The sequence below is a fragment of the Panthera pardus genome, unplaced genomic scaffold, assembly GCF_024362965.1.
Source record: "Panthera pardus isolate Hobbes unplaced genomic scaffold, ASM2436296v1 HiC_scaffold_13, whole genome shotgun sequence".
In the NCBI taxonomy this organism is placed as follows: Eukaryota; Metazoa; Chordata; class Mammalia; order Carnivora; family Felidae; genus Panthera; species Panthera pardus.
Genome location: NW_026526688.1, coordinates 121797914 through 121812621, shown reverse-complemented (window position 1 = coordinate 121812621; position 14708 = coordinate 121797914). Strand labels below are relative to the sequence as shown.

General features: G+C 41.9%; 1 protein-coding gene across 1 annotated transcript in view; it reads left to right on the top strand.

Annotated features, from left to right (window-relative positions):
• The first annotated feature begins 167 nt into the window (after nucleotides 1-167).
• The window catches only part of DAPP1 (dual adaptor of phosphotyrosine and 3-phosphoinositides 1), a 52572-nt gene continuing 38031 nt past the window's right edge, over nucleotides 168-14708 (top strand). The window contains exon 1 of the mRNA XM_019415725.2: nucleotides 168-401. Within this exon, the coding sequence (XP_019271270.1) occupies nucleotides 301-401 (101 nt within the window). The 5' untranslated portion in view covers nucleotides 168-300. The remainder of the gene's footprint in view (nucleotides 402-14708) is intronic.

The window sequence follows — 14708 nt, the reverse complement described above, 5'->3', positions numbered from 1 at the left end:
CCAGCTGGCATGACTTTATCTTTATTCCCTTTGACAGAAACTGCATGTGTGGGTGTCCTCAGAGGTAGCTACCTAAGTTTGCATACTTCCTGGCTGACAGAACACTCCTGCCCGTGCCTCAGGGCTAGGGTGGTGAGTGTCAGTGGGAGGGGTAACCAAGTTTCACTTCCTTGCTGGTTGGAGGCTCAACCACAGCAGGCTTCTCCCTCAGAGGAGGAGACAGTGAGAAGCAGTTGGAACTCATCTCTCTCTGCCTTCCCATAGCACCTGGCAGGGGCTCAGGAGACGTGAGGAGCGCGAATGGGCAGAGCAGAATCTCTAGAAGGGAAGATGAGCGCCCAGGATCCTTCAGATCTGTGGAGCCGATCAGACGGAGAAGCAGAGCTGCTCCAGGACTTGGGGTAAGAAAGCAGGTCTTCCTCTCAAAGTACTTCTTGGGCGAGCGTGGGCTCCCAACTCCCACCCAAATGCTCACTTCGATTGATGATCTTTAGCACGCTGCCATCTACGTCTTCTGTCCCTTCCACTTCACTCATTTGTGTCTGTTAGGAATCTTTCTGCTTGGGGCCAAAAGCATACAGTCTTTTCCCAGATCTGAAAACAGGTAGGTGGAGAGAATGAGACACAAATCAAATGTCGGACATTCTTTGAGACTCGGGACAGGATTGAGATGCAGAAGTTGGTGTTGCTCGATTTCCTTGATATGGGTCTGCTTTATGAATGAAAGTGCTGTTCCAGAGTTTTGAGCTCGAAGCTGTATTGCTAGGAAAGTAAACAGAAAGCCCAGCCTACTGCATGGGAGAAGAGGGACTTTTTCAAAAGACAAGAATGAGGAAGTGTCTGCAATGTCCCATCTGTGTTTCTCTCTCCTGACACTGCGTCTGTGAGTTCTTGTATGTATTCATGTCTGCAGGCACAGTGCTGAGGCTTTTAAATACAAACAAGTCAGGAAGAGGATAGCATTTGTGCCTCTAACAGGTTGTAAGTTTAGGGAGATGGAGACATCACAGTCCTGTCAGAAGGGACCAGATGAGACAACTCATGGGGATATTTAATAAAAGGAGCAAGTATTATGCAAGAGGTGTAGGGGGTTTCCTAGAAAAACTGGGCCTTTACCCTAAAGCATCAGAAATGTCCTCAAGAGGCTGATTTTGACACCTGGGCTTCACGAGAGGCGAGCCCAGCACCTGTCTTAATAAACAGCCCTATGTCCACAGCAACCCACTGACCTAGAAACTGTTACCACCTCCATCACACAAAGGAAGAAAAATGGTACCAGAGGGCTTGAAAACATTGCCTACATACACGTCAACACTTGGCAAAGTTGGGATTTCAACCTGCAGAAGCCTACATTCTTAACCAGAGATAGACTGAGAGACAGGGATGAAATCTCTCTGCATTAAGGCTGCAGAGATCGTATCTGTTTGTGTGGTGTTACTGTAAAAGTTCTCAAGAAGTCCTGTCTTTAGATTTTAAAATGGAGGTCTCCTCATTGAACTCTCCCTTCACAAGATAAATCAGACAGAACAGCTAGAATTTTCTAGAAAGTAAACTCCCTCTATTGGGAATTCAGCGTTTCAGGATGTCACTGTTCTTCTAGGTTGAATCTCCAAAGAGAAAGGGTAAAATGCCCCTGAGCATCCAAATGGGTGTCACAAAGTCCAGGCACTAAAGCCAGACCCTTGGGATCTCACTCCTGGCCTTATTAAATTATTAAAGTGTACTTCTTTACATGCTTCATTATCAATATTCCCAGCCCACGATGGGTAGGAAGTTCCAGAAGAGAAGAGAGACAAAGGAGATACTCAATTCAATTAAATGATCTGAGCCCACATTCTGTGCTTGAATGACATTGTCACCTCCCTGGATGACAGCGATGAGCTAGCCAATGTCTCTTCTCTTCACCATATGCCCATAGCAGGAAGTGACTGCGGGTAAAACCCACAAGGAAAACAGAATTGTGCCTTCCCTCCTTGTTCAAAGAATGGACACATTCTCAACACAACCCAGAAACACCCAAAACAGATGCAGTTATGTCCAGACTTCTGTATTTCAGAAGGCCTGGAAATTACAACATCTGAGGATGATTTCTGTAACAACAGATAAGCTACAATTACCTAGGAAAATTGCTCTACAGTTGTGGTTCTTCAACCTTAATTGTACACTAGAGTCACACAAAGAGTTTTTAAAAGTTCCTGTACAGGCCACAGGCCAGACAAATGCCATTAGTATCTTGGGAGTGAGTAGGTTTTTTTTTGACACTCCCTAAGTGGTTCCAGAGAGAGGCCAAGGTTGGGAGTCACTGCATAGAATATAAATCCATCAGAAGTGCTGAAAAAAGTGTGGCCTTATTTCTCATTTGTTGGGTAAGCACCTGAATCTTAAATCCATTCATAAATGTTGACTTCTTGTTTGTTGGTTTGGAGGCATTTTGCTTAACAATTTTATTGAGGTGTATTTTACAAAAGAGTGGCACAAATATCACCATAAATTAATTTTAGAACATCTTCTTCCGCCCTAAGAAGAACTTTCAGGAGCATGGTTTATTTAAATATACTTTAAATATTTAAATATACTGCTGATATACCACTTGGATGAGGGGTGATTTCTAGAGTCTTCCTATTTCCCTGATGTAAATCCTTCTACCATGGGCAATTTCCAATTGCCAAGGGTTTAACAACCTGCTTGGAAAATTCCTGAACCTTTCATAATGGACTTGAGAAAGTCCATACTTATCCTTCCAGGGCATCGCTGATACACCTTTTATAGGTGATGATATCTGAGAAAGCTTGAAAATGACCTGTTGTCCTTGGCAGAATTCTGAATATAAACGAAACTTTTTCTTTGAAACTTGAAGTCACTGGTTAGGTATGATCTGTACTAAAACTTCTGGTTAGTTCAGTTTTTCTAAAAGCTCCATAAAAAACAAAATGATATAATGTAATTGATAGATAATAGGTGGCCGGTTTTAATGACTTCATTTTAAAATTATTTTAAATGTATTATTTGAGTAGTTAGGTAGATTCTTATGTTGGTATTTTGGGTGGTTAGCGAGATCTCATACATCCTTATTCTTTGGTCCCTATTTTTATTCAGGCTCTGCAATATCTAAGTTCTGAAAATTAAACCCTGAACTGCAGCAAATCCATCACTTGCCTTTTTCTAGGACACACATGGCTCACTCAGAGCACAGGTTATTCTTTTCTAAAGTACCTAAGTCAAGCAACTCAGATGCATTTCTGTGTCTCATTTATAGAGCGTCAATCTAAAACATTTATTTTCTTTAATCCTCAATGTGTTCATGTGTCCAAAACAAAGGGGAAATAAAACCATCTGTGATTGTTGCTCAGATTCACTTACGCTTTGGGGATGTGGGATTGGGGGAGGAGGCGGCAGGTGGGCAGGAAGGGAGGGGCCGAGGGTATGGAGAATGGTCAGCAATAAGGAAGAGGGGCTGGGAACAGAGTCAGGCTGTTTGTGCTTTCTAAATGAAGCAGTGGGGGAATGAAACAAGCAACGAATACAAGCGAGATCACCGAAATCACAAACTAGTATAAAATTGCTGGTTAGTTAATAATTTGAAGTTCCAGACGTTCTTTGATCACAACAAAGGTCCCTGGAGAACAATGTAGGAATAGTATATACTTTGTGAATGGGTAAGCCTTCATCAACTGTGTAACTACATACACAAAAAGGATACTATAAAACAAAAATATATTAGGACTTTTTAAATTAAATATTCAAATTATCTCTCAGACGTATTCCTTCAAGTGAGAAATATGATAAATGTTCTCTTTGTATATACTTTCCCAAATCTCAAATTTTAAGAGAAAGCCGCAGCGTGTAGCTGTATTGGCTAGAGTCAAAAAGCTAGATTCTAAGTTCTGGCTGTTGAAAAAAATAAGGAAGTTTCTCATTTCTCTACCTCCGTACATGTAAGAGAAGGTTAGAAGAGATCAGGGGTCAGCAAACTTTGTTTGTGAAGAGCCAGATCACAAATTATTCAGGCTTTGCAGGTTTTATGATTTCTGCCACAGCTATTCACATCTGCCACTGTCATGCAAAAACAGCCGTAGATAACACGCAGACAAGTGACCGTGACAGTACAGTGTTCAACAAATATTATTTATGGACACTGAAATTTGAATTTCATATTATTTTCATGAGTCACAAAATATTTCTCTATTTTTCCCTCCAACCATTTAAAAATGCAAAACCACTCTTGTCTCTTAGCCTACACAAAAACACGTACCCTGGCAGGAAATACAGAAACATGTACCCTGGCAGGATTTGGCCCTCAGGTGGTGGTTTGCTGACTCAGGGAACAGACGATAATAAGCAAAATAAGTCCTCTTAATGAGGCAGACATTTTGCATACACTAGCTCTGGTCTTCAGACGGTCTTGGCGTTCTAATTTGCTATCCAAGGAGACTCACAAGCAGAAAACTCAGACTGCCTGAGGTCCCAGAGAATCTGTTGGGATACGCGTTATTTTCTGACCACGTGCTGCGTGCCAGCACCATATACCTCTTATGTGCACTATGTCATTTAGCTTTCCCAGTAACACTTTCGATGTGGTATGATTATACTCATTTTATAGAGAGGGAGAGTGAGTTCAGACAAGGTAGGTGAACTATTCAGGTCACAGACCTCATAGCGGTACAGCTGCGGGACATGCCCACGAGCTTACCCCAAAGCTGATGCTCTTTCCACTGATCAAAACAGCCATGTGTTCTAATCACGACAATTAGTAGTTATTGGATGCTCACCGTGTGCTGGGCAGTGTGTTAAACCGTTTGCGTGTGTGATTTATAAAATTGACACGTCACTGGGAAGTGGGTACTATTAACTAATATCACCTCCATTTACAAATGAGAAGCGTGAGGGACAGCTTTTATCACCATGCACAAGCTTACATGCTCATAAACCTTTACATCCAGGAGTTTGCCTGTCTAGTGACGCAACTTCCTGATTTCTATCGAACTTTTCTCTTCTTACTACATTAGCGCTATTTGTTAGTGCCAGATGAACTTGGAGACAAAAAGAAAGTTCCGTCATTATTATAACCAGCAAATGTGATCACTAAAAGACGTTTTTCTAGGGCAACTGGGTAGCTCAGTCAGATGAGTGTCCGCTCTTGATTTCAGCTCAGGTCATGATCCCAGGGTCATGGGATTGAGCCCCATGTCGGACTCTGTACTGACAGCAAGGAGCCTGATTGGGATTCTGTGTGTGTGTGTGTGTGTGTGTGTGTGTGTGTGTGTGTGTGTGCGTGTCCCTCTCCCCCTCCCCTGCTCATGTGTTCTCTCTCTCTAAAATTAAAAAAAATAATAATTTAATTTAAAAAACAGACATTATTCTTTCACATTCTTCACATAATAAGCCAGGCCAACACCCTAATTAATCAAAAATTTATTGAATTTTGTGTAGGTTCCATTTTTCAGAGCTAGACAAATAGAGTAGGCTAAGAAAAGTGTAGTAAAGTCAAAGTTTTAAAGGAATCTGTTTACAAGGCGCCTGGGTGGCTCACTCAGTTAAGCATCAGACTTAGGTCAGGTAATGATCTCTCGGTTCACAGTTCGAGCCCCATGTCGGGCTCTGTGCTGACAGCTCGGAGCCTGGAGCCTGCTTCGGATTCTGTGTCTCCCTCTCTCTCTGCCCCTTTCCTGCTCACACTCTGTTTCTCTCTCTCTCTCTCTCTCTCTCTCTCTCTCTCAAAACTAAACATTAAAAATTTTAAATAAAATAAAATAAAGGAATCTGTTTACAGAGCTGTGATACCAAGTAGAGCAATAAACCTTGCGCCTCTTCTGTGCGCAACTCTGTAATCTTGGATTCTAAAAATGGAAGGTGATTCTCTCATGGCTGTATGAGGGTATGTAACTACTGTACAGTGTTCAGTCTCTCCTTGACTCAAATGAATTTCCTCTTCAGTTGTTGTGTTTTCTGTTCCTCCCTGGGTGATGGTGACTTCCTTCTACTTACGTGTGGAAATCTGTCCACAAACCTTCTCCGCACTGAGTGGAGTCACTTTGTTTCATTCATTCGCTCCTCCATCCATTCATAGATCCATCTACTGAATGACGACATTATGCCTTGCATAATGTGGGGACACTGAGCTTAAGAAGACACGGCTGTCACATCGGGGAGTTTACAGCACAAAGGACAGAGAATGTACCTACATGGACAGTTGGAACACAGGCAGGGGGGCGCTGAGGGCCATGACTGTGTCTAGATGAAGCACACAGCATATGGCAGGCAGGAAGGAGATCACTGGTTGTGAAGAAGATGGCTTTGGAACTGATAGGCATTTGTCAGTTGAAGTCAGAACAGATGAGTGAAGGGGTAAAAGTGGCAAAACACATGGGTGTTCAGGAAATAAAAGAAGCCCACATGACTCAGAGCCTCTCGTCCCTGGGACCCAGCAGTTAATGAGTGCTCATTCACTAGGTTCTGGGATCTGCCTCTCGGAGTCCCCACCGTCTGTCTGCCTCATTCTCAGAGAAGGCACCCACCTGCCTTTCCTCTTCTGGTTTCTAGTGTCATAACCATAGCCTTAGCCGTTTAAAAAAAAACAAAAACCTGCATTAATGTCTCACTCCTACCACTTCCCTTTGTAAATTCCACTTCTGGCTCCTACTCCCTGATACAGACCTGTCTGAAACCAGCACAATCCACGTAGTCAAGACTTAATCATGTTCCTTGCTTCCTCTCTAGAGTCTCTGTGGCCACATGTTCTCCTTGAGCACCCACCTGCCAGTGCCTGCCCCCATTATCTGTTTTCAGACATTTTTGTTTACAAATATTTATAACTTTAAAGAGCATAAGAGCAGGGTGCCTGGGTGGCTCAGTCAGTTAAGCAACCAACTCCAGCTCAGGTCATGATCTCCCAGTGTGTGGGTTCGAGCCCCACATCAGGCTCTGTGCTGACAGTGTGGAGCCTGCTTGGGATTCTCTCTCTCTCTCCCTTTCTCTCTGCCCCTCCCTTGTTCACGTGCTCTGTCTCCCTCTCTCAAAATAAATAAATAAACTTTAAAATAATAATAAGTAATTAAAATTTTTAAAGCTTTCAAAAACTAAATAAAAAATAAAAAGCATAAGAGCAATAAGCTAATTTGTTTTTATAAAAGTATGGTTAGGGGTGCCTGGGTGGCTCTGTCAGTGAGGCATCTGACTTCAGCTCAGGTCATGATTTCACGGTTCTTGAGTTCGAGCCCCGAGTCGGGCTCTGTGCTGACAGATCAGAGCCTGGAGCCTGCTTCAGATTCTGTGTCTCCCTCTCTCTGCCCCTCCTCCTCCGTGCTCTTTCTCTCTCTCTCTCTCTCTCAAAGATAAACATAGAAAAATTTTAAAAATAAATTTATTTAAAAAATAATAATAAAAATAAAAGTATGGTTAGATAAGAAAATATTACTTTTTAGAGACACATGCTGAATGAACTACCTGGGATTAAAGTGTCATGATGTCTGTAATTAACTTTAAAAATGTTCATCCAGGGAGGGTTGGGGGAGGGGGAAAATGGGCATTGAGGAGGCCACTTGTCGGGATGAGCATTGGGTGTTGTATGTAAGCTAATTTGACAATAAATTGTATTCATAAAAAAGTGTTCATCCAAAAGCAATGGGTGTTGTATGTAAGTGATGAATCACTAAATTCTACTCCTGAAACCAATATTACACTATATGTGTAATATGTGTAAACCTAAATAAAAATTTGAAAGAAAAAATAAAAAATAAAAATGTTCATCCAAAAATACATAAAGAATATATGGCAAAAGTTTGAAATTTATTCTACCTAAAATATGGGTACTATTTAAATATGTGTATTACTTTCTTCACTACTTTATGCTATTTTTCTCTTTTATTTTTTTTAACAAAGCTTATTTATTTATTTTGAGAGAGAGAGACACACACACAACATGTGCAGGGGAGAGGCAGAAAGAGAGGGAGAGAGAGAATACCCCAAGCAGGTTCTGCACTGTCAGCACGGAGCCCATGCGGGGCTCAAACTCCCGAATCATGAAATCCTGACCTGAGCTCAAAACAAGAGTCAGATCTTTAACTTACTGAGCCACCCAGGCACCCCTATTTTTCTACTTTCTGAAGTTATTCATATAAACAGTTAAAAAAAATAATTATCTGTATTAATTGTTGAAAATTTGAGAAATGAAAGCACCCAAATTCAGCCATGTACAACAACTCAGAATAACATATTGTTCAACTTATCTCCAGTCTTTTAAAAATATTTTTCTGTAAACACACACACACACACACACACACACACACACATTGAACTGTGGCCATACCACATATATAATTTTTCTCTTGCTTTCTGGTAGGATATTTTTCCATTATCTACTTCTTAGTCTGTGTCAAAGCATGTTCTTGGTTTTTCCCCAGCCCAGCCTGTTTCCCTCTATTAAAGCTTGGATATTTAGGTTGGTCCGAATTCCAGAAGACTTTACATAGATTAAGAGTTTGGACTTCAGTCAAATTCCGCTTGGCAGTATAGAGTTATTGAATGCTTATTGGAACATGGAATTATATGGTCATCATGTTTTGTTTTTAGCTTAATCTGGAAGTTGAGCGTGGTAGGTAGCAATGGGTCCAGAGCCAAGAAAACAAATTAGTGAGGGAGTTTACAGGTTGGTGAATGAGGAACCAGAGTGATCACCTGGGAATGGCAAGAAAGGAACAGAGGTGAAAGCCAGTAATTCCACGGAACTAAGCACAGTGAGTGATTCACATCCGAAGAAGAATGACTTCTGCTTTTGCATCATTTTTCGAAGTAACATCAAAGGAATTTTGAAAACCTTAATGTCACAAGTGTCTTTTAATTCATTCTTTGTTTACTTTACCACCATACATTTCTAACGTTGTCTAGGATTCATGTTATTGCTTTTATGGTTCTGACTCACCACCAGTAGAGTCTATGTCTTGGGTTGATTCTCCAGATAATAGAAGCGTTTCACAAATGTCAGTCTTAAGGCAGTAAGAGGTTTGTTGCACTTCTCTCAGCTGAGCACAGTAAACTCTTTGATGGTGAGCTCCTCAGGAGCAGGGGGGCCCTTTGCCTGCTCCGGCCCAGCCCACCACTTGGCAAAGAGTGGGCGTCCGAATGTTTGAATTGCTTCAAGTTGAGTCAAGGTCCATAGACCATATGGACCATATGGACCGTATGGACCAAGACCATAATTCAAGGTCCCTGACTTCAGCACTCTACCGCACCACCCTGATGACATATTTGCATTTATTACTCTCAGACTCCATCTGTCCCCTTATACCCAAAAGTTTTTACCAGTGGGACAAATTGACATTGGTGGCAGGCATCGTCTGAACCATGGAATACGGAAGATATAACTAATGAAACAAGTATCTGTCTATATTTTTTCATCCCCCCAAAAAGTCTGGGGCTCTTTCCTGTAGCTGTGACTTGCTAAAAGTGGCCCTCGCTATCTCCTGGACCAGCCCGCAATGGCAGGTTGCCAGCAACAACCTTGTTGCCAGCAGCAATTGTCCAATGACAACTACCTGCATTTTATGCAGTACAGGCTTCAAGAGTAATGAGCATAAGTGCAAAGTCAAGTTTGACTCCACTCAGAGATGAGCCCTCCTGAGAAATCTCTGGTATGGATCCCCACCCAGCTATTCCAAGCTTCTTGAAGTTCTTATCCACGAAGTGTTTGTACTGGTCAGTCTCTGAGCTTTGGATCCCTGTCCAAGTCAAACAATCACTAAGCTGTGACCCCTAGGGAAACAATGACACCCTTTTTGTCTTGCAACCATTCCTCCACCTGTGTTGGCTGACCTGGGGATTGCACCGAAGGACCCGTGCTGGAATGATATGCCCCCCCACCCCAGTCCACGGCACTGCCCCTCTGGTCTCTGCTGATCCTTAACCTCCCTGATGAGTCATTTCACCTACAAGTCAGGCTCCACGTGTCTCTCTTGAAGTGTCTGTGTCCTTCTCTCTTTGGTCTCCCGGCCTCTGTCTCCTGAATACTCTGCTCCCATCTGTTTTGTGTTCCCTAAGCCGCTGCCCTCTGTGCTTCTGCTATCTGGGTGAGCCCCTGTGCCTTTCTCTGGCTCTGAGTTTTGCCTATTTTCTCTCTCTCTCTCTGTCCACATCTCTTGCTTGTGTCCCTGACTCTTTGCACCAGTCTGTGTCTCCAAATATCTGAGTCTCTGTCTCTGTCTCTGTGTTTCCATCTCTCAGAACTGCCTACCTCACTCCTCAGACTCCTTCAAGAACAGATTTGCCCTGATCTCCAACTCCCACAGAATTCTCTGCTTCCTTTCAGCCCTGTTTTCCTTTAGCTGAGCCTTGACTCCTACCAGAAAGAAAAACATCCTTGGGTCCCACCTTCAATTCCTTGTTTGACCAGAGAGCCAGAGCCCTGCCTCTGCGATCACTCAGGTATGCCTCTTAATGCCCGGGGCAGCTGGCCTCACCTTTTTGCTCTGCCATTAGCATATGTAAATGTGGGCATGTAGAATGGCAATATGAAAAGCCACAGACAAACTGTTCCATGACAGAAACCTCTTCAGTGGAAGGACTGTGGTGAGTTTATTTTCAGCCTAACCTATGCATAACACTCATGCCTCTCTTAGGCCTCATTAGAGCATTCAAAAACTTTGCAGGGCTTGTTCAGTTCCCTCCACTTGGACAAAGTCTGTTGCCACGATCAATGGAAAAATCAGCTCGCATTTGTGAATATGGAACTTAATATAATTATATGGACAACACTGTCTTGTCCCCGATATTGTCACAGCCTGATTCTCATATAAATTGCAGCACTGAGAGCTCTTGAGCTAACAAGGCATTTCCCTAGCCTAAACCCATGATTTCTGATGGCACATGGGGCCAAGAGCTTTATTTTTCACAAAGTCACAGTATTTAGCACCAACCATATGCCCAACTGAACATGAAGGAAATCAACAGCCAAGCGATCCTGTAGAATGACTCAGGTGCTAAGGACAGATGAACCCAAGTGAAGATTGCTTAGAGTAAGATTGCCCAACAGTGTCATCTTATATTCTATCCCTGTTGCATTCAGAAGGATTCTGAGGCCCAGTATAGCCTTAGCAAGGAAGAAAACATATCAAGTAGCTATATTATCCATGGCCTTTAAAAAGGGGAGTGGCATCATAAACTGCACATTTGCTGTCTTCTGTCTAGAGGGTGCAAAGGGTGTCCATGTCATTGAAAAGTGAGAATCATTTCGAAAATGAAGAAAAAAGTGAAAATTCTCTAAAGAGTGTTTTTATCGGCTGTTCGACTCCAAGGACTATTAGCTGCTGTGACACAAACAGGAGTCTCTGTTCTTGCTTTAGATGGAAATACATGTTTTCTTTGTAACTCTGATGGGACAGGTCTAGGTTCTGTGTCACTTCCCTTTGCCAGGAAGGGGAAGAATAAGTCATTAAATATATGAAGAATCTGTAGATGTGGGTTATTAAGAAATTTTCTCACCAAGAACCATATAATCTAAATGGTTGTGTGGCTCACGTTGTAACATGCAAGATCACTTTCTGTGTCCACGTGTCCTTCCAGTGTTATTTTGCATTACTCCCCAACATAAAACCTCTGTTCCAACTAGGCATTCTGTTTCCTATATACGCCATGCAAGTGTCAACCATAGTGCCTTTGCTTATGTCATTTCTCCAATTGAAATGACCTTTTTTCTCACTATTTAGTGAAACCTAAATTTATTCCTGAAGCTCCAATTCATGATCTTCCTCCTCCATGAAGCTTTCCTTGATATGCCAGCCCCTCGTGAGCGCCCCCCTCCTATACCATTTATTGGCCATATCTCTAAGATGGCAACTATTTGGGAATTTTCTGACCAGGAGAGCAGCAAATCCTTCTCTTTTCCTCCCCATTGGTATTTTAAAGCCACTTAAGACTTTCTTTGCCCTCTCTGTACTCCTCTTTAGATGAGACACACTGTGAACTCAAACCATCGAAGTTACTGAAACAAAGATTTTGGGACCAAGAATCCTGAACCTTGTGCTTCTCAAACTCTAAACTGCATATCAATCATATGGAGCTCTTGATAAATACAGATTATAACTCAACAGTTGTAGGGGGCCTGACAATGTACACTTCTAGCAAGACTGCAGGGCACTGAGTAGCAAGGCTTCGCATTGTTTTTCAAACACCAGGCCCTACCCATTAGTGTTCATAAAGTCAATTCAGTGGCTCACGATCAATGTTTGTTTTAAAATAAATGGAGAAGGGGCACCTGGATGGCTCAGTTGGTTAAGCATCGGACTCTTGATTCCGGCTCAGGTCATCTCACAGTTCATGAGATAGAGCCCCACGTCAGGTTCTGCACTGATCACGAGGGGCCTGCTTGGGATTGTCTCTCTGTTCCTCCCCTCTTGTGTGCATGCTCTCTGTCTCTCTCTCTCTCCAAAAATAAATAAATAAATAAACATTTAAAATATTGTTTTAGAACTAGAGGAAAGAAAATAGTAAATAGTAAGTATCCTACAGAAGAATAGTGTTGTTTCTTATAATACTTTGTTTTTTGTGTGTGTATGCTATAATGTGTGTGTGTGCATGCATGTGTCTGTTTAGAGAGAGAAAGAGAGAGATAAAAATGTATTTTATACTGTGGGCTGATTCAAAAAGTTTGAAAGCTTCTCCTCTAAAGGATAGAGCAAAGTGAAATACCAACTCATATCAGCAAATTAAATTAAGGCAATAAAACCCAAAGGGATAAAAACTATGAAGTCTCCAATAATACTGAGGCAATTTCCCAGAAGGTTCTAGCACAAAGGGGCACTGCACTGGAATGGGAGAAGAAGCTGACTTGAGGAGCAGCTTTTTGGATCTAGCTCATCTGCCCTTCTCTGTGGTTCAATTTACTTCCTGTAGTTCACTGAGAAGCAGCTATGAAAATTCTTTAGAGGGTGTGTGTTTCCTAATTTGCTACTATATCATGGAAGGGATAATACCACTGTTTCCTTCAAAGTCAACTGTTGGTTTTGGTAACCTCATAAACCCAGTGCAAATATTCTTTTGAAGCTTGGTGAGTCTCTGGTCTGTTCCCTCCATTAGCCTGAGATATAATTACAGCAATGTGTGGGCCTCGGGGGAAAAGGAGACTATAACATTACTTGAATGTATGTTATAAATAGTAGTTTCTTGCTCTTTTTCACTTCTTCAGAAAAAAATGAGACTAAAAGAATTTTTTTTTGAATTTTTTGTTTCAGGAAGATGAACCTTATTCCCAACTATGCCCACACTGAGCACAACACCTAGCATATTTATAACATGTTGTATAATTAGCAAATCTTGCGCCTTTCTCTCTCCTGCAAAAGTTACAGAATCATAAAAAAAAAAAAAAACTTTGTAAAAGAAGGCCATGTTCCAACATATGAAAATAAGAGGGTTTCCGTTCTGTGGCATTGTTATTAGTCACCTTGCCTGCTGGGAAAATTAAAGTTGCTGCTTGTGTGGGGTCACATAGCTAACAAGTTGGAAGCTGCAGCAGACAGGCAAGCTAAGGAAATGACTGGAGACAAAGGCATGGTCTCCCCTCAACAAAATTCTCACTGATACTATCTAGACGTTTGTCATCCAAGTTAGCTGCTTATTAGCATTTCTTTTCAGTTGGCATTTCCCAGTAGTAGAACGGTGTCTTACTGCACTTCATTCTAAAGCCATCACCTCTTAAGGCAGCAGGAGAGGAGGTGACAGAACACCAGAGGAAAATGACTTACTTGGGAGTTGTAATCAACAATAGGTTCAGCATGAATCAGCAGCATGATGCAATTGTCAAGAAACTAATGCAATCCCAGGTTGCCTTACTGTGTACCCAGCAGCTAGAATAAGGGAGATCCTTTGGGATCCTTCGGGTCCACATGTTTTACACCTCAGATCTTAACTTGAAGATAGATTTTTATTTTTTTTTAATGTTTATTTTAAAGAGAGAGAGAGAGAGCTCACAGGCTGGGGAGAGGAGGAGAGAGAGAGGGAAACACAGAATCCAAAGCAAGCTCCAGACTCTGAGCTGTCAGCACAGAGCCCGACGCGAGGCTTGAACACACGAAGTGTGAGATAATGACCTGAGCCAAAGTCGGACGCTTAACCGACTAAGTCACCCAGATGCCACACCTTGAGGATACATTTTTACAATTTGGAAGGTATTCAAAGAAGTTAAGGTCCTTGAATGATAAAGGGCCTGAAAGCCTGTCATAAAAAGAGAAGTTGAAGATCATGGAAAGAGAAAACAAGACAATCTAAATGCTTTTAACTGTTTATGTAAGTACCATGTATATAACTCCAAGAAGTAGCCCTGGGACCATCTGTGGAAAGCTAGACTGCAGGAAACAGCGATTCAACGTACGCAAGTTTTCTGGCCATCAACCATGGCAGTGCAGAAAGAGCTTGCCTATAGAGTAGGGAGTTCCCTGTCATTAACAACATGCAACATAGGTTGGGTAAGAGTCTTGTTAGGGTTTAGAACTTTATTTATACACCGCACAAAAGAGTTTTAAAAGAAAGAATTACAAACCAACCTGATGGTTGTAGTGGCGGATTATACGTGGCTTTTATTTACTAAGCTAAACATTTCTAATTGCTTAATGTTTTAGAGATTAAAAGCATAAGTGACTTTTATAATCACTAGAAATAAGTTTACTATGAAGCCAATGAGGCTTCAGCTTCAGGGCCCCTCCCTGGCAGTGATATAGTTAATA